Consider the following 21,196-nt stretch of genomic DNA (forward strand, 5'->3'; position numbering starts at 1 on the left):
AAACCTGAGACTGTTTCAGCATTTCAAGTCACGATTGCCGATGTTGGTGAATTACATTATACCCATTCAATAAGTACATCTGTGGGTGCACAATTTACTATTTGATGTGTTAAATGGGTCCTTATATGGGCCTGGTTCACAAAGATACCTTACACTTTTGAATTATTTACACTTTTCAGTAAGTTGAATACATTTTTGCGAGTGAGGGTGTAAATTTATTCCAATAGTGTAACTTGCAGGACTCCACAAATTGAAGGGTCTGGGGGCTAGTCACAAACTGTATTGTGTAGTGCTTCTAAAGTACTGCTGCAAAAAAACAGTAACACCGTAGAAGTCTCCTTTTGAAATATCCCCTGTTATCCGGACTCCATCCAAATGCGGAATAGAATCGCGCTCTGGGATTTTTTTTGTGTTTCATTTGGGTAATGGCCCATCAATGTCACAAAATGCATCTCTCAGGTGTGTTCTTATGTATTTGCAGTAGTGTAATAGCATCTTAGCTGACATTTCTACGTGGACTGCTGTGAGTTGTAATGTTGATGGAGATAATTTTTTCTCCGTTGTGTGCCACCTACTGGGGACTGGACTTGAATCTGAAAACTCAAGGTCAGGCAGCCTTTGGGGTTGACTGACTAGACACTAAGTGACTCTGTGTGAGTTTCTGTACAACCTTGTTAGCAACCTTAAACTCTAGTAAGAAGCTTTATTTTAGAGTTTTGCTTCTGTGTGTGACACTGAGTTCATGGTTCTATTGTGATCATGTATCATAAGTCTGGTTTCAGTGAGTGTCCCAGTGCATGACTTTGTGGGTTCCCACTGAGTATTTCATTTAAATACTTTGTGTCCCCCGTGGGTCAGGTAGCTGTGGTTTTCCAAGAGTATATTTTGGTTTACCGAGGGCCCTATTTCTGAACTTTTTGCCATTACAAGTATCTCCTGTGCATGCGTTAACCGCGGTACTCCTGAAGTTGAGGTAGCAGCTTTCATAGACCCCGTTAAGGACAGTTTGCTGGAGTTTTTCCACTGGGTATTCCAGCTGCAGAGACTCTGATTTGATAAGTCATGCGCGTGCTCTAGTTATCCGCAGTATTTCTCAGAGTACACTGTCAATGATCCTGTGCCTGAGTTAGCATTACTTTTTCGAGACAATACTCCAGTTGTTGCACTCTGTGCATGACCCTGCACATGAGCTGTCCACGGTTTCCCAGGGAGTCTTTTAGCTTCAGAATTGTCTGAGTAATCCAGCACATGGGCTAGGTCATGGTTCCCTGAGTTTTTCACATGCAATAGTCTGATCGAACTGATGAGCTGGCTGGGGTTCCCGGAGAGTATTTCACTTTATTCTGTGATTGATCCAATGTGTAAGCTAGCCATAGTTTTTCCAGAGAGTATTTCAGATGCAGTACCCTGTGAGTGCCCCTGTGCAATAAAAACAATTGATGGACGGAATGCTAGACAATGCAAACATTCACCCCCAGTTTGGACCCAGCCATATGCAAATAAGTCTTGACCCTGTTCCTTGTGGGAACAGTCCGGCCCAAGCTGCCATGCCCAGGTCCTCCCTGGACCGGAAACCAGCATCCTGGGACCGGTTTCAGGGCATCACTCTTCATCAGCCAGGCTAGCTTGAATTCAGTGGTGTAGTGAGCACGGGACCCACGTCTGGGCATTCCCTTCCCACTTAGGGTGACATGTGCAATACACAATTGATGGATGGAATGCTAGACAATGCAAACATTCACCCCCAGTCACAAGGATCTGGGTTAAATCCATCATTCTTTTGCTCCCCACACCACCCCCGTTTGCAAATCAGTCTTGACCCTGTTCTGCCAAGCCAGGTCCTCCCTAGGATGCTTGTTTCCAGTGCAGGGAGGACCTGGCCTGGCAGTTCGGGCTGGACTGTTCCCATTGGGCGCAGGGTTAAAACTGATTTGCATATGGCTGGGTCCAATCTTGAATGGTATGGTGAGCAAATAAAAACGATTGCTTTAGGCCTAGATCTCTGTACTGGGGTGAATGTATGACCTTGTTCTGCATTCTGTCCGTCAATTGTTCGTTTTGAATTTGTCACACAGAGTGGGAAGGGTATGCCCAGACGTGGGTCCTGTGCCACTGGAATCAAGCTATCCAGGCTGAGGAGGGCTGAAAGCCCGAAACCGGTCCTAGGATATTTGTTTCCAGTCCAAGGAGGACCTGGCCTGGCAGTTCGGGCTGGACTGCTCCCATTGGGCGCAGGGTCAAGACTGATTTGCATATGGCTGGGTCCAAACTGGAATGACATGGTGAGCAAAAAAACAATGGATTTAGGCCCAGATCTCAGTACAGGTGCGAATGTATGACATTGTTCTGCATTCTGTCCATCAATTGTTTGTTTTGCCTGTGTATAATCTAGGCATGAATCCCTTAGAGTATCTCCGTATCATATGAGTGACCCTGTGTATAAGCTAGCCATAGTTACCCATGACTATTTCAGTTGCAGTATCTAGTGAGTATCCCTTGTATTAACTAGCCATGGTTACCTTTTGAGTAGTTCAGTTGCAGTATCCTGTGAGTGGCCATGTGTGTAAGTTAGCCATAGTTACTCGGGAATCATTCCGTTGCAGTACACATAGTGACCCTGGACATGCGGTAGCCGTGGGTCCCAGAAGTAAAAGCTGGTCATGCTTTTCCCAGAGTGTTTGAGTTTCTGTACTTTGTGGGTGAGCTTCTGTATAAGTCCGCTGTGACTTCCAGCGTTGTTCTCAGTGTGACTCTGCTTTGTGAACTAGCCGTTGTCTTCCCAGAGATTACTTTGGTTGCTCTACTCTGATTGGCCTTGTGGTGAGTTAGCTATGGTATCCACTTGGTAAATGCTGCAGTACTGTGTGAGTGAGCCTATGGAAAACCAGGCATGTTTTCCTTATGGGAGGAAATGTGGTCTAACAGCCAGAGTTGCCAACCTTGGATGTGAGAACAAGGTTCGAATCGTGGTGTCCGCTGAACATACTGAGATTCTGTGCAAAACAATAAATAAATAAAGCACTCTAATGCCCAGGATCAAGTCTGCACTATATTAAAAATTGCAACAAAATTGGGGCATTAGTTTGCCCCTTGAGGATTTCCATTGCAGAACTTGCAGGTGACCCTCTTGTGAACTAGTTAGTTTTCCCCCCTGAAAATATGACGTGCAATACTCCGTAGGTGGCCTAGCATGTGTTTTTCTTCTTTTCTGTTGTAGTTACTATTGGGGACCTTACTGTGATTTGTGTATGTGTTTTTTTCCATTGGTATTTTGGTTGCGGTTACTCTGTCACCCTGTGGTGACCTAGCGGTGGTTTGTTTTCCTACGGAGTATTTGAGTAGTAGTACTCCCACTGTGTGAGCTGGAATTCTGTTTCTTTTTTGGCCCTGTGATTTACACTGTTGCTGCTCTGGTCGGTTCTCTGTATCTTCTCTTGATCTGCCCTCAGTCAGGGTGACATTGGGGACACCGATTGACCATAGATAGCACAGTGACTTTTCAAAAATGTTGCAATAACGAAACCGCAACTACGCTGTCTGTTTACTTTTCTTCAACGACACCATCTGCATAGTGACTTCACCACACAACTTCGGATGTTTGACTTAATCACAGTGCATTCTGGGATTCGCAGTGTGCCTTCTGCACCCTTGCCATTTAGAACTGTGGATATTTCCTTGTGCAATGGGCTCCCAGAATTAAAGGACTGTGATTGTATCGGATATGCATTAGTAAGTGCCTTGCAGCCCCTAATCCATCCACACAAAAGCTGTGCGGGATTTTAACCCTATCGGCCTCCTTACAGGTATGCTGGTGATGGGGGCGGCGACTCCACTTGAGCGAAGGAGGGTCGCCCCACAAGCCACAGAGCTGAAAAATAAAATGGTAATAAAGTTGATTTATTGCCGTTTTAGTTTTCAGCTAGTCGTCCCGTACTAAGGGTCAAGACAGGGTGGGGCCAGTGCTGCCGAGTGGCGGCTGCAAAGCGCTGTACGCTTTAAAATGCGCGTGTGTCTTTGGCCTTAGGCAGGCCAGCCAGACATGCACAATTAAAACTTCTCTAGCCTAGATGTCTTGGACACCTGGGTTAGAGAAAGCGCCAACCTCCAGTGCATCTGCCCACCGACCAAGCACTTGGCACGTCAGTGGGTCTGGCTGTAATGTTGGAGCATGCACGCTTGGGCGTGCCTGTGCTGGTGTGTGCGTGTGTGCATTGGACCAATAAAGCCTGATGAAGTGCACTTTAAAACTTCATTTATGTAGAAATTAAAGCAGGTTCTGTTAAATTCTCCCTCTTTTGTAGACCTTTTCCTGTCCCTACGTGAAATAACGGTAGGGCGGCAAGGGAGCCTCATGCATCTTTAGATAAAAGGCCTGTGTTTTTGAGCAACATTTCGCGCGTCTTTTTACTTTTAAGGATGTTGGGCACGTTCATGTGTTGAGCCCGCCCTTCAGCATTATGTGGCATATAACACTCTTTGGCCAGAGGGCCCTGTGACCCGTCCTGAGGCGGCCCAGCTGTGCGGTGCACTGACCGGCGGCGCGCGCCGGCCAGGGATTGGTCACTCATTAACCAGGGCAGGCCCTGCGCGCGTGGGCTCGCCGCGTGCCTCGGGCGAGGAGAGCGCCTGAGTCCGGGCAGCGCCGCGGCAGGTGTGCACGCGTCTTCAGTCGGCTCCCGCCCCGTGCAGATGAACACCATGGACGGTAAGGGGGGAATGGACGGACCCTCGGTCCTGACTGAGGCCGGGGAGGAGTAGCGGGCGCTGGAGATACTTTTTCACACTCCAGAATGCGGTCTTTTTACTCTTATGAGTAAACCTAAATTATTCGACCGAGCCCCCCTCCCACTGCCCAATAATGTGTTCACACTTTTTTGTGGGAGGGGTGCACCTGCGCAGGACAGGTGAATGCATTTCCGGACTATTTCCGTGTTTCCTGTGAGGCCTGCTGTGTAGTTGTAAACCGAGGGAGGTCAAGGGTCACCTGGGGCTGCCAGTGAGACCCGGCGCTGTGGGCAGGGGCGTCCATGATTTATCACTGAGACCTCGTGTTTATTTTTTGTTTTATTTATTTAATTAGTGCATTTGTATATAGCGCGGACATTACCCGAAGGTGTCAGAGCGCTGTACAATAGAACCAGTTACGTTACAAGAGAATAGTGTGACCTGACCTGGTCAGTGCCGGTCACTCCACCCGCCGCGTGGCCCACCTGCGTGTGCCAGTCCCCGTTGCCGCCGCCACTGCCAGTAACTTTTGTGTGCTTGCCTGTATTCTGTATTGCTTGCCTGCATTGCCTGTATTCGGTGATAGTATTCTCTCTCTCCGTACTTGTGCCATTGTCTGTTGCCCCTGCCCCTGATTGTATTTATCTCCGTGCTGTTGTGCCCCCTGTTTGACTGTTGTGCCCTTGCTTGGATTCGGTCCTCTCCTCTCGTGCTCCCGCTGACACACCCCGCTCCCTGCCGCTGCTCCCCCGCTCCTTCAACCTCTCCCCCGCTCCTTCAACCTCTCCTCACATCGCTCCCCTCCCCACTCGCCACCCCGCTCCTGCCTCTCAGCTGCTCCTCCCTCGCTCCGCCCCTCCCACTACGCCATTTATGGCGGAGTCCACGCGTACGCGCAGCGGGCGCCAACGGTGTGCCGAAGGCGCGCCAAAGGCAAGCCCGGACCACGCCCAGCGCCAGGCCCCCGCAGATGCCAGCCCTCCCGCCGGACGTACGACGCCACCACCCTCAGCGCACACAACACCGGACGCCTCCCCGGATGCCACCAAGCCACACCAGGACGCACCTACGGACCCTTCACCTGCCAAGCCTGCAAGTTCACCGGCATCCAGACCCGCAACCCACCCGCACCCGCCAAGCAGAGCACCTACAGCAACCACCTGAAGTGCATCCTGCTCAACACCCGCTCCATCCACAGACACGCCGCAGAACTATGGAACCTGCTCGACACCACATCCCCGGACGTCGCCTTCCTCACGGAGACCTGGATGAACGCCTCCACATCACCCGACATCGCCATCCCAGACGGCTACAAGATCATCCAGAGGGACCGCGCCAACCAGACTGGAGGAGGAATCGCCATCGTCCACAAAAACACCATCCGCATCTCGTCCAACTCCGAAGACACCCTCACAACCGCCGAACATCTTCACTTCCAAAATACACCGACCCCAAGACCACACTCAGAGGCACCCTCATCTACAGACCCCCAGGACCCCGCACACAATTCAGCGAAGACATCGCAGACTTAATCAGCCCACACGCCCTCCCCTCCGCCGACAACATCCTCCTTGGGGATCTCAACTTCCACCGGAGAACGACGACGACAACACCACCACCACCCTACTGGACAATCTCGCTAACTTCGGACTCAAGCAACTGGTGAACACCCCCACCCACTACGCCGGACACACGCTTGACCCAGTCTTCACTTCCAGCAAGCACGTCTCCTTCAGCCACTCAACCGAACTTCACTGGACAGACCACTGCTGCGTCCACTTCAGCTTCTGAAAGAACACCACCCACCACCACCCGCAACAGGTCACCCGCAGAAACTGGAACAAGATTACCACCGACCACCTCACCGCATCACTGAACCAGAACCCCCCCGCCAGATCAACGGACCCCAACCAACCAGCCCTCAACCTCGCACAATGGATCACCAACTGCGCCAACGACCTCGCACCCCGGAAAGCCCACCCCAGCAGGCCCGGAAGCAAGAAAGCCCCGTGGTTCAACGACTACCTCAAACTCCAAGAAGAACTGCCGCACCCTCGAGAGAGCCTGGTGAAAGAACCCAACCACAGCCAACATGACCGCCCTCAAGCACGCCACCCGCAAACACCACCAGCTGATCCACACCACAAAGAAGACAGCATTCAAGGAACGACTAGACAACAACGCACACAACAGCATTCAAGAAACGACTAGACAACAACGCACACAACAGCAAGGAGCTCTTCAGCATCGTCCAAGAGCTCTCCAACCCCAGCGCCGGAAACGACATCACTCCCTCACAAGACCTCTGCGACTCACTCGCCACGTTCTTCCACAACAAGATCGCAGACATACACAACAGCTTCAGCGAACAGACCACGCACCCAACCACAGCACCAACGCTCCCCACCACCACCCTCCGCGACTGGACCCCAGTCAACACCGAAGACATCATCCGGACGATGAACACCATGCACTCCGGATCACCAACTGACCCATGCCCTCACCACGTCTTCAACAAGGCAGACTCCGTCATCGCACCCCAACTCCGGGACATCAACTGCTCCTTCAACACCGCCACCTTCCCGGAGAGCTGGAAGCACGCCGAACTCAGCGCCCTCCTGAAGAAACAATCAGCAGACCCCACCGACCTCAAGAACTACCGCCCCATCTCGCTGCTCCCGTTTCCCGCCAAAGTCATCAAGAAGACAGTCAACAGACAGCTGGCCGCCTTCCTCGAAACGAACGGATCCCTCGACCACTCACAGTCCGGCTTCCGAGCCAATCACAGCACCGAGACCGCCCTCATCGCAGCCACTGACGACATCCGAACCCTGCTCGACAACGGGGAAACAGCGGCCCTCATCCTCCTGGACCTCTCCGCAGCGTTCGATACCGTCTGCCACCGCACCCTAGTTCAACGCCTCAGCAATGTCGGAATCCAAGAGAAGGCACTGGAGTGGATCATCTCGTTCCTCGCCGGAAGAACCCAGAGAGTCCGCCTCCCCCGTTCAGATCGGAGGCCACCGAAGTCATCTGCGGTGTACCACAAGGCTCATCACTCAGCCCCACCCTCTTCAACGTGTACATGAGCCCCCTCGCAACCATCGCACGCCAACACAGCCTCAACATCATCTCCTACGCCGACGACACCCAGCTGATCCTCTCCCTCACCAACGACCCCGCCACCGCCAGAACTAACCTACACGAAGGGATGAAAGAAGTAGCCGAGTGGAAGGACAGCCGCCTGAAACTGAACTCTGACAAGACTGAAGACCTCATCCTTGGATCAACACCTTCTACCTGGGACGACTCCTGGTGGCCCCCGGGCCTAGGCAGCGCACCCAAACCAACGGACCACGCACGCAACCTGGGCTTCATCCTGGACTCTTCCCGATCAATGACCAGACAAATCAACGCCGTCTCGTCTTCATGCTTCAACATCCTACGCATGCTCCGAAAGATCTTCAGATGAATCCCCACTGAAAACAGGAAGACGGTCACCCAGGCTCTTGTCACCAGCCGACTAGACTACGGAAACACCCTCTACACCGGAACCACAGCCAAACTGCAGAAAAGACTCCAATGCATCCAGAACGCCTCCGCACGACTCATCCTGGACATCCATAGCCACATCTCCAGACACCTGAAAGACCTGCACTGGCTCCCCGTCAGCAAAAGAATCACGTTCCGCCTCCTCACCCACGCACACAAAGCCCTCCACGACCTGGGCCCCAGGTACCTCAACAGCCGCCTGACCTTCTACACTCCCACCCGCCAACTACGATCGACCAACCACGCCCTCGCCGCCGTTCCACGCATCCGAAGAACCACCATGGGAGGAAGATCCTTCTCCTACCTGGCAGCCAAGACCTGGAACTCCCTCCCCATCCACCTCTGCCTCACCCAAGACCACCTGTCCTTCAGGAAGCAACTGAAGACCTGGCTGTTCGAGCAGTAGCGCCCCCCCCCCCCCCCCCCCCCCAGCGCCTTGAGACCCTCCGGGTGAGTAGCGCGCTATACAAATTCCTTGATTATTGATTGATTGAATAGAACTTTTCAAAGATAAACCGGAGACGTAAAAGGAAAGGTACACAAAGACAAAATCCAACACAGGCACGCAAGGGTGAGGAATGTACAAGAAAATACAAATATGCAATAATGAGCGAACTTCCTAGAGGGGCCTGAGAATGAAAGTATATTAGTTATGAAAGTGTTGATAACCACCTCAAGAATGAGACCCCCCCCTCCCCCCCCGAAATGCAAATATATTTGAAAAGGGTGGAGGAGCGGTCTTATCGTCTGGTGTGACCTATAGCGCTTACTATCCCAGGCGGGGCGTTGAAGTGCTTTTTCCGCGAGTAGCACGCTACTCCGGGACCCATAAAGGATTAGTGGTGAATTAGTATTGGGACATATTTAATTAATGTGAGCGGTGGACATGTGAGTTTGTTGTTTAGATTAAAAAAGGATGGTGGAGGGGTAGACGAGGGAAGGGCTTGCATTTATATAGCGCTTGCTACCCCTGATGAGGTATTCAAGGGCTTTCTTGGCAGGAAGTTCGCTACTCCGGAACTCAAAGTGGATTAGTGGGATATCCGTTTAGGGAGGGTGCTTATGAAGAAGTGCAGTCTTATAGCCAGTGTGTCATGTACCCTAGTGCAGGGAAGTAAATGCCCCCTCCAACCCCTTTTTGAACTGTGAAATATAGCAATAACCAGGGCTCAGCAGGTTCCAGTGCCACTGCACCTGCTACAGGCAGGCCCCCGGTGATGGGGGTTTTAGAGAACCTTGGGTGACTCGTGTTTGTGGCGATTTCTGGCGGTGGCTGATGCTCTGAAAGGAGCCTGGGGTGCCTGGTAGCTCCTGGAGTCCCCTGGGGTATGTGGGTCTTGGCGGTGCTGGTTTTTTTTCTGTCCTCACTTTCTATGGCTGTTGCGTTCAAGCATCTCTTAATTCTTCCCTTTAGCAGCAGCAGTCAACAGGCGCTACTCTGACATCATGGCGCAGCTGACCCATGACCTCGGCACGGCCTTCTTCCAGAAGCAGCAGCTGAATGCGTCGATGGCGGACACCTTCCTGGAGCACCTGTGCCTCCTGGACATCGACTCGGAACCCACCACGGCCCGCAACACCAGCATCATCTGCACCATTGGTACGGCCGCACTGTTTTATTTTAAATTATTTCACAATCCTTTATTGCATTTTTTTGTATAAAATTACATTGAATAACTTGCACAGAAAGGTTTAAAAATAGAAAAACATTATGTTCATGAATAAAATATGCAGTAATAAAAAATAAAGGCAAAGCTGAAATGTAATACTAGAATTACTATTTCAAATAGTGAATAATATGAAGAAAAAACCCAGAAAATGCATAATCACGAAGTTTTAACTTAGTTAAAATCCCACAGTCCCTGGTTTTGAGGGGTCATGGCTTTATTCCAACAATAATGCCGTCTGCCCCCAGTAACATAGAGCTTGTGCATTTTATACAAGCATTTTGTATGTTTGTTTTATTATTTCATAATTGGCACGCATGTCAAGACGATACAAGAGCCACATAAAAAATAGGTAGCAGTACACACAATTCACAAACATGGTTTCCTTTTTTACTCTACTCCTTGGAAAATGCCAGAAAGCCCCTCCATTCCAGTTGGAGTTGTAGGTGCAGTAGGTATTCATGCATTTATTTTGAAACTCAACTTTCTGAGGCTCTTCAGGCCATATGTTGATTCAGAAATAAGCACTTGTGCAAACTTGCCTTTGCCCCTGGCATAGCGCCTGTTGCCCTGGAGATCACTGTCCTCCGCTGACTACTGGAGTCTGCGCTTGAGTAATTCTTTGGTAGGTATTATTTGTTAACTGTAGCATAAGCTTGTTGGGGTAAAATATCCTCGGCTCTTCTAAACACGGAGCACAATCAGATTTTCCACATAATTACTTGCTGATGGTGGGACGGTAGTAAGTCCAAACTTCACTGTATTTTAACCCCAGGGGGTCATCACAGGTCTTTACTTCACACGCAGGTTGGTAAATATACCTATTTGTGTGTGTGTGTGTATATATACTTTTTTAAATGTGTTGAAAAGCACCATTCTAGATTTAATTGTATAATGAAACTTTAATTTAAAATTTATTTTTCGATTAATATGAACGCATATTAATCATTGCCTTTAAATAGTGTGAATTTAATTATATTTTTAACATATTCAAAATCCTATGACTCGCTCCTAAAAACCATAACTACCCCTGTACGATACATACCCCTTAACCCTAAAAATCTTATTTCCCCGCTACTCTACCTACCCATGAACAATAAGCACCCTTACTACTTTTATACACTACACATCCCTAAATCCCATATCTCCTGACTTCTCCTGTACACTAACCACCCATGAACGCTAAACAAAATAATACCTCTATGCACTACTTGCCCTCAGACAGCTTAATATCCATGTACACTACACATCTCTGAACCGTGAAAACACTTCACTATACCTATATACTACTTGTTAGAACTGGCTATTTCTGGTAGGCTAAGGCCGACGCCAAAGCCAGGCAGAAACCACCATTCTAGTCAGGGCAAGGAAGTCACACGCCAAGATAACCCCTGCTCACCCCCTTGGTAGCTTGGCACGAGCAGCAAGGCTAAACTCGGAGGCAATGTGTAAAGCATTTGCACCAGCACACAACAGCAACAACATCCTAGGCACACCACAAAAGGTACTCCACACAAGGTTATATTAAAATAACTTTTGTATTGTAAACACACATCACATAAAAAAATCACACATGTACATTGTGCCAACTGGCACAGGCAACATTCATAAGGGATTATATACAGGACAGGGCCACATGAGCCACTGTCAGAATCAACACTTTGTAGATATAGAAATAGCACTTATAGAACTTAGAATAAGTATAGCAAAAAGTATAACAGTTGTAAATCACATCCAGTAACTACTGGGGACAGGTAAGTACCACCTACGCAACCCTAAACACCTTAGGAGAATGTCATGCAGGGGACCAGGACCTCACTAGGACCACCTGTACTAAAAAGAACAACCACCTAAGTATCACACAGCATTTAGGGGTCTAGGAAAGAACACATTACCCATGATGCATAAATATACATTCAGAGGAGTAGTAAAGGGAAACACATGATGCATAAACCTACACATTCAGCGGTGTTAAGAATAAAGCACATGATGCAATAAAAATACATTCAGAGGTACCAGAACAATACAATAGCGCAAAAGTCACATGATATCTAAAAACATTCAGAGGTGCAGGAATAAAAACCATACAATTGCGCACAACCTTACATAAGCCACCACCTGTGGCAGTCCCTAGGCCAACTGGCCTTGTTGGGGCTCAGACGCCCTGTGTCCAAATGTCAGGGCGCGCTGCCATGCAGCGCCAGTCTCACGAAAAGAAAGCCTAAACGTAGCAGCTGGCACTAAGTGCTGCGCAGCTGTGAAGGCCTGGCACCACTGTGCCCTCTCTGTCCCACACAGGGACTCTCTCCTGAAATAGCGCCTAAACGGTGCAGCTGCCCACTAATTGCTGGGCAGCTGGAGAATCATGAAAAACTGTGGCAGGGCCTTCAGCAGCCCCTCTGGCGAATTGCGCCACCAATGGTGGAGCCACACAGGCTCTGCAGCTAATCCTCTCTCTGGAGCCCTCTGGCTCCTCAACAAAATACCCCCCCTGAGCCTACCAGGCTCTTAACACAAATAAGGGGTCGTTGGAGCCCTCCCTCGGGGGCTCGACATCAAGAACCTGGCCCCCGAGCCTCTCTGGGCTCACAACACAAAAATGCGGGCGGGGAGTCCCTCTCGGGGGACTCGGAACAAAATGCCCCACGAGCCTCTCAAGGCTCAAGCAACAATGGTCTCGATGGTGGGGCGGCCCGCTACCATCTGGGGCCGCCCGGCATGCTAGCAGCCCACGGGGGGGGCGGGCACCGGCACCGGCAATGTGCCCCGACGCCCCCCCTCTGCCATAACCACACCGGCCCCACTCGGCCCAGCCGGCCCCAACTCACCGGCTGCTGTTCCTGTCTCTCCGGTGTCGGGACCCGGGCAGGCTCCTTCCTCCGCTGCGGGGTCGGCCTCACTCTTCTTTCCCTCGCCGGACATCTCTCTCTCCTCGGGGCTCCCTCCAGGCCACGGGAGCCCCGCACCAGCCCGACATCTTCTTCGTTCCCCCGAGCTGTGGGGGCGGGACTTCCGGCCGGCCGCGACAGGATTGGCCGGCCGGTTAATCACTTCCGGGTCGCCGCGGGCAGCGCGGCGGCCCGATACAGGCAGGCGGGCGGCGATCACGGGGACGAAATCGAGGTGGGCTCTCGATCAAAGTAAATAATAAAGCGAGGTGGGCTCTCGTGAATTGGCATCAAAAAGCGCTCCCAAGCGCTACAGGGACACGGAAGCGCTCTGAAGCGCTAGGGGCGAAATACAGCGCTAATGGACCAGAGCAGCACTCTCCAGCGCTAGAAGGGAAAAATAAAGCGCTCCCAGCGCTAGCAATGAAATGCAGTGCTCCCAGGCACTGTAAGTTTAGAGAAAGGTCCAGCACCGTTCTTCAGGGGGAAAACCGCGCCAAAAGGTCCCCAGCAAAGTAGGACACACAGTCCAGCAACGAGGTCCTTCCAGGCAGTCCTGAAATCATAAAGAGGGAGCAGCATAGCCCCCAGCAAGAAAAGTCCTCCAAGAAATGCAGCAGGCAGGGGGACAGTCAGGAAGAGTTCCCCAGCAGTCCATCAGGGCATCCAGGGGCTGGGCAGGGCTCAGGGAGGCAAGCCTTCCCCTGAGCCCAAGCAGCAGCACGCCCCTGGCAGATTCAAGTCCAGAAAACAAGAACATTTTGGAAGGGGACACAGCCCCTTCTTATACAGTGAAAAGTCTTTGAAGTCTTTGTGTAGGCAGTGTGAGAACCAGCTAGGACTGGTTTTAGGGAAGTCCCTTCAGTATCAGGGACAGAGGTGACCGTCGCCCAGCGGGGGGGTGGAGCCAGCATTGTGGCAGGCAGGCACAGCCCTTCACTATCAGGTGCAATCTCCTCCCACTTCCCTGGCAGCAGATGCTGCCTTTCATCCACGGCTGACTCAGACAACCATCTGGGGGCTCTGCAGCCCCTGTCCCACTCAAACCAGACAGTCAATCCACAAGCAGGCCCAGGCACTCCTGGGCCAGGCTCACCAGCCAATCCCGTGCCAGCAGACTCACTACACAAATATGCCAACTTCTAAAAGTGGCACTTCTAGACTAGACACAACCATGCCGCATACACCATTACGCAGCATTCAATCTCACGAGTTCACACATATCAAACTCGACCCTGCACTCCCCACACATCAGGAACTACCATGGGCATACATATTCCCCATTCATTCCTATGGGAGGGCAGGTCACTCACCACACATACACAGAGAGCACACGCACTTTACACTGTACCACAGTGAAAAAGTGGGCAGAGGCCTAAAATCACCAACCCAGGTTCCAGAAACAGGCTAGGAAAAAGCAAAAAAAAGTCTAGGGGTGAACCTGCCAAAAGGGCCAGGTCCAACACTACTCCTCCCTGGACCCCTAAAACTCCTTAAGACCTCTATTCACTCCTCACCCCCGAAGCCAAAAAACCTTACCACCCTTGTGCACTACGAATCCTTGAACCCCAATAATCCATAGTAGACCTATGTATCACCTGCCCCTGAACCGTAATCCCTTCCCCACACAAAAAACGAAACCTTACATTTAGATGATTAAATATTCATTTTTAAATACTATACCTTTTATACATGTATATTTAAAAAGTCAAGATTACTCAATACGCATTAACTAATCAGAATTTTAATAACTTGTTTAATTTACTAAATAACTTACATTAATTTTTAATATATTTTTAATTAACATATTTATGTAGTAGTATTTTGATTACAAATTAACCAACATTAATTTAAAATTATTTTAAACTCTGCTTTCCACACATTCAATGTGAAAATATTTGTGTACACATATAGATTTATATATGAGCTTACTTAAACATGCATATTATAATTGTATACACATATATAATTTTCATCAACTGAAACTAGCATTGGCATTGCCAGTAGATCTGGATGTAAAGAAATGGTGTATGGTAATGTGAAGCATCACAAGTTAAAGAGCATGGGAATAGATATGTATTTGTGTGGCAGCAAGTAACTGTAGAATAATATTGGTGTAAGTTAACATGTTAGGTGACAGTTGCACTGTCAAGCCAAACCTAAAAATCCATGTAGGTTAACGACGGGCTTCCTCCCATCTGTGCTGATCCCAGAGAAAAACAACATAAATTATCTAGTTCAATTCCATACTTTGTTTCGGTCCTTGAGCCATAAAAGTATTAAAAAATCATGAAGGCACCTAAGAGTCAATACAGTACTAGTAAAGGGAAGTTTTGTTTAAAATTGTGATACAAAAAAATAGACTAGGATATAGGCTAATATCGGGTCTGCGATGCCATCTGGAAGGTCAAAACTAGTTACAAAGTCATGGTAACTTGATGTAAAGACTAATATGTAAAAGTTATAAGATGCACAATATGGCTTAAACCAGTGTGCAAGATCCTGGGCGTGAAAGATCATAGTTCAGCCCTGCGCATCATGTCAACCAATACTGCCTCATTGTATATTGTTTGTGGGGTGGCAAAATACCTTGCAGGGGCCTGGATAATACGATCTAGATTGTTAGGCAATACACCAAACTTATCTGAAGCGATTGTATAGCTTAAAAAAAAAAATGTATGTCATTTTGTGGGAAATGTAGTATTTTAGGGCAGACTGTTTTTATGTATTTTGTATATTTGTCTGTACTTTTATGATAAATACTTATCGACTAAAGTATTCCAACAACAACATAAGATGCACAATATGATTTAAAGAATTAATACTTGCTCTAGCCGAGGGAAATTTAAACGGCATAAGCATAAAAACATCTGACTTCTCTCGGGGCACTGTTCTTGATGGAACAAAATCAATACCACAGAACAATATGCAGTAGAACAGGATTTCCAGTAGAAAAAAGGGGAAAAGTAAGAACCAGAATTTAGCAGCCTTAAAGTTTTCGTAACTTTAGTAACACAACTCTCCAAGCATGACACCCCACAATTCTCTAGTAATAAGGTGAGGTGAGAAACCTGAGCATGTTACCTATGATATTGGGACTGGGAATTAAAACGACATCCCGCCTTTTTCCGAAATAGCCATACAGTATACAGAGATCGAATGATTATTTAAAATAAAAAAATTAAAAAAACTGCCTGGCTTGTCAGATAAAATGTGGTAGGCCTCCCAATAGTGTCTCACCCCCATCAAAGTGCATAGGGGTTTAAGCTAACCATGCCAGGGCCTATCCTGCTTGGGGCAAAATAACATGCTCAATATCCTTGATTTGTTGACTGAGTTGGTGGGATTTCCAACTATGTATACATTCATTAACAAGTAGTGTCCCAACCTGGATTTAATAAAGAGTGTGCGGGCTAAAGGAGGTTGAATTTGGTCAAGATACATTTCTCTAGTGGGAGTGGTTTTGCATGCTAAAAATGCCTCCCGAGATTTGGCTTTACAATGATAGTCGATTGCATTGCTGTTCCAGAATGCATTTTTCGCTATACTCTTGGCGTCCGCCCCAATTGTTGAGGGGTTGTTCCAGTACCCACCCAGGTGGCTGAGATGGAATTTAACAAACTGAGCCAGGGGAGTGATTGTGCATTGTGCTGGCTTAGTACGTCTACGAGAGCCAGCCTATAATGATCGAGCTCTGGAGTGGACCACAATCTAAACCAATACAGGAGGGGTTTTAACATTGCCAAATCTCCCACACTTTTGAGGCCTGTATCGAATATTAGTGGTAATTTGGGGGTACTTTGTGGTAGGGAATAGGGACCTCCAGAAATTATTTTCCTTTTTAATCAAGCCTTGATATTTGAGATACCTCCCCCATAGTTCTGCTCCACAAAGCAACAGATTTGTGTGGAGTTGCTTTAAGTCTCTTAGCGACTACTGAGGCCGAGTGTAACCGCACCATTTCACTCTTCTGTATGTGTGATTTCAAAATTCTACTCTTGTCAGTTCCGACCCTAAATAATCAAAGTTTCCTGTTATCTTCAAGGGCGCACCATTCTTTGAAACGTGCCTTTACTGGTTTTATGTGGGTGGAATGTCATAACTTTAGTTTTTGTGGTATTCACCTCCAAACAAAGGGTGTCTCAAAACTCTGAGAATTTTTGTGGGAGGATTAAGAGACCTGATTGAGTGTGGGAGAGGAGGAGGCTGTCATCTGCAAAGAGCAGTGCAGGTGTAGGACAACTGGCAAGCTTTGAAGAATCATGGTAGCACTCGCCTAGAAATGTAACCACATCTATGCACTAAGATAAGAGTGTTGGTGGAAGTGCATACCCTTGTCGTACCCCATGCAGTACTGTAAAGTGATTGGTTAGATTACCACTGGACGCCCCCACCTGTATTGGTATTATGCAGTCTGAGGAGTGTGTCCAATAGGGCAGGATCCTGGTCTGTGGCAGCTAGTGGACCAGAGGTGCTGCCTCTGGACCAAATCAAAGGCAGTCCTGAGGTCTACAAAACCAGGTATAAATGATCCCTGGATGATGTAAGCTATTTCGCACAATAAGATCAAGACCGAGAATTTGATCTAAAGTTCTGGTCTTAGAGCGGAACCCTGCGTATAATAACGGTTACAGGATAAGCTTTGCCCATCCAGTCCTGAAGTCTAACCAAGATCTGGTGACAGAAAACCTTCTGCAGATGGTCTGTAAGGCTAATGAGCCGATAGCTTTTTGGGATTCCTCAGTCGCCCTTTTTCTAAATGGAGAAGATCTCTGCATTTTTCCAGGAATCGGGGACACGCCCACCTGCCAGTATCTCATTCGAAAGTGCATTTATATAGGGTCCCCTGACAAGGGGCAGAGCAAAACAGATCGCTGGGTATTCTATCTGGACCCGAGGCCGGGGGGGGGGGGGCAGTGGCCATGATCACTCAAAGTTTCTTGGAGAGTAAAGTAGAATGGAATGGTTGCATTAACCTTTTCTGGGACTAATTTGTCAACCACTGGATCATCCAGCTCCATAACAGGTCGAGAATAAATTGAGGAAAAGTGGTCACCCTCTGCTGTGGTTGAATTGTTAGTTCTGTAGGGCTGATAGATTTGGGGAAGCCATGTGCAAAAATGTCAAAATAACTGTCATTAAGGTTGAAATCCTCAGCCAGGGCTAACCAGATGGAGTATACCCAGCTCTGCTTGGTACTGGTGGTTATCCAGTCATAGTTTATGCGGGCAACACTGATTTTATTGTGGGCTTCCTATTTGACAGCTTTGAGTATGCCCTTTGCTTTAAGACACTCCTTTGAGAACCAGGAGTGAGGCTGAGGACAGGGATTGTTTTGTTTTGAACCCTGATGCTGCATAAAGTATCTTGTTGTTTAAGACACTTTAATAACATTCAAATGTCATGCGTGTGCCTCTGAAAGTCCAAGCTTAGGCATCTGGATAAATAAAATGATCAACCTCGGACCTGAGGATCTGTGTTCGAGTCTCGCGGTAACGACACCAAACATCCTGTGATTCTGAGCAAATCGCTTAATCTCCCCGTGACCAACAAAAATGAATGTGTGTCCTCGTGTAACATAACTGGTGCTATGTAAAGCGCTCTGATACCCGGTTTGGGTCAAGTTCGCGCTATATAAAACTGTGCAAAAAAAAAAAAACTGTGTTGTGGTCAGTCACTTTTTTGTGGAAGCACACACTTCTGCCCTATCAAAACATGTCGTCCTGGCACCCAACATGTTTGCAGTGCCAAAGCCCCTCTCTAGTAATGTTCACATAATTGTCTGGCGACAGCTGCACTGTCCAGCAAGACCATACATTTCTCTACCAAGTAATCCACTGCAATATAAAGTACTGAAATATGTGCAATGTAGAGGTCTCAATGTAGTTACTTGCAATTGAAAGTCTCACAAAGAAAAATCCATGCAATTGTAGTATTCCGGTGTGACTCCTTTTATGTCTGCAACCTAATTTGTATTGAGTCTGTCCATATTCACCATATTGGTGAAGCCCATGCAGTTAAGTTATAAAGTGTATGGCCACAGAGTTGAGAATGGTTTTGGAACCACATTGTCTTGCCATGCCCTCTTATGTCAAAATTGTGTTAACCTTTCCTTATTACTGCTCTTATGCACCATTGGCAGTTCCAACTATTGTATCCTATATCGCGTCAATGTATTAATATAATGCTTCCCTTTATGAGACAATCTGCCCCTTGGGGAGTGAGAGGTGTAAGGTTTAGTGTCAGTAGGAAAAAATGAGATTTGTGAGTTTCTGTTCCTAGAGAGTGGGGTGGAAGCTTAAGCGCCCGGAAATGGGGTGTTCAGTTTTGGACGTTGTCCTGTAGCACCACCTGTGATCTTTCAGCTTCTTAGGTGGGGCAGTGTAACCTGTTGTACTATTTGTGATGTTTATTATTTTCCATTTTATTTCATGTTGTGCTCTTTATATACATGTGCCACACAGTCTGAGACCGTGTCGGATCTACTACAACTCATGACACATTTCGAGACCTGAAGTGCAGTCTATGCTTCTCTGCAACAGCCTGTGGCCAAGTTCTGTTCTGAGTCCTCCTGTGCCTGAGGCCCAAGCAAAAACACACAAAAAGTGATGGGGATCTCATCTCCTGCCTTTTTTTCTTTGTTCGTAGGTCCTGCATCACGATCTGTTGAAATGCTCTGTGAGATGATAAAGGCTGGAATGAATATTGCCCGCCTCAATTTCTCCCATGGTTCCCATGAGGTAAGACCATGCAATAAGAGTCCATATACAGGCACATAAATAAGCATATGTGCTTGCTGGGTTAATTTCACACATTCAACATATCCTCCTTTGAGCTGTGGGGTGAATGAAATTAATTCGTACTTGTATAGCGCACTTATACCCTGAGGCGTCTTGGCGCTGTGCGCATACCGCTGTGGAACCCTTCCTGGCTTTTCCCTGTGAAATGCCCACTCCTGGGCACCCCCAAGGTGAAGCCAGGCATCCCAGCACTGTTGGGGCCGTTGTAGTAGTAATTTGATTTGTAAAAAATGGGCCTTGCGTTACACCTGACCCGTAAACAATGTTACCTAAACAGTACATCCTTGCTGCTTAAAGTTGAGTCAGTGAAAGATGTAAAACAGGAATTGCTACTTCTTTTAAGTTCACGTGGGGTAGATCTGACCGGGTCTTTTTTGTAATCCAGTAAGTCGTAGAGACTTCGGAATATGTACTTTAACCATATTGTTTCTTTTTGATTACGTACCAAAAGGTTCTATGAAATTGAAAAAAAAACTTTTAACCTTTACCCAATTCAATGCATTGATGCAGCAATTAACTGGTGGAAGAGGACTTTAAACATTGACTCTGGAGCTGCATTTGCATCCGTGCAAAACTTCGATAAGTTTGAGCACACAAAATATTCAAATTGAAATTTTAAGAATATGCCACAGATGCAAATTTTCTGCATATTTGCAAAATTTCCTTGACACATATAATAAAGCTGTAGGAGACTTAGAAATCAGGAGAGCAAGCCAATTTGGTATATAGATCACAAGAATGTTTGTTAGATGTGTGTTTTATGGAAGTAGTGGGACTTGTGTTAAATTAAGTTTCAATCTAGTCTTGACTCGACTGGTACGACACACTGCCAGCTCTCGATTTTGTTCATATCAGGTTTAGAAAGATCTACACATTGTCAATGTTAGTTTTTGAGTAAGATCAACATGAAGCATTGCCCATTTAACACCGTCTCTCACCGAGGTTATTTTGTCTATTCAGTACCATGCAGAATCCATAAAGAATGTGCGAACAGCCACGGAAAGCTTTGCTGCGAACCCGATGTTCTACAGACCGATTGCCATTGCGTTGGACACCAAAGGGCCAGAGATCCGCACAGGAGTGGTTGTTGGGGTGAGTAATCACAGCAGAAAATGAGGGCTGTGTGTGTGCTAGACGTAGATCAGAAAGTGATGTAGAGAGATGTTACTGTGTATCAAGGGTGTCTGACATAGGCCCTGATGTGCCGGATTCATTCCAGATTTTCAAAAATCCCCACCGAAGACCAATTTACATTTAATTAGCCGACATGCTACTCATTCAAATAGTTGGCGGTTGTAACTAAAATTTATAAACGATCAGGACTTACTTTGGACAACACTGATTTTTGTTTGCTTTGTTTGTTCAGCAAATTATCCACATAGGGTGATCCAGTTTTCAGCACTCCTGCTTCCTAAAGATTTAAAAGTAGTGCTATGTTTTCTATATTGCAATATATATCTTATCATGAGACCCAATGCTAACTTATAAATGAAACACTACGGGGCAGATTTACAAGCCCCTTGCAACACTTTTCTGCTGCCGTTGTGTTACTTTTGTGATGTGA

At 47.6% G+C, this 21,196-nt stretch overlaps 1 protein-coding gene across 3 annotated transcripts in view; it reads left to right on the plus strand.

The window, feature by feature from the left end:
- Positions 1-21,196, plus strand: part of PKLR (pyruvate kinase L/R) — an 86,133-nt gene that overhangs the window by 8,563 nt on the left and 56,374 nt on the right. For 2 of the 3 annotated variants that reach the window (XM_078670015.1, XM_078670016.1), the window contains exons 2-4: positions 9,692-9,877; positions 19,481-19,572; positions 20,593-20,724. In XM_078670015.1, the coding sequence (XP_078526141.1) occupies positions 9,724-9,877; positions 19,481-19,572; positions 20,593-20,724 (378 nt within the window). In that variant the 5' untranslated portion in view covers positions 9,692-9,723. Of the gene's footprint in view, positions 1-4,601; positions 4,706-9,691; positions 9,878-19,480; positions 19,573-20,592; positions 20,725-21,196 lie in introns of those variants that run through there. The other variant, XM_078670014.1, reaches the window with a different exon arrangement.

This window comes from Lissotriton helveticus, chromosome 12, assembly GCF_964261635.1.
Source record: "Lissotriton helveticus chromosome 12, aLisHel1.1, whole genome shotgun sequence".
NCBI lineage: Eukaryota > Metazoa > Chordata > Amphibia > Caudata > Salamandridae > Lissotriton > Lissotriton helveticus.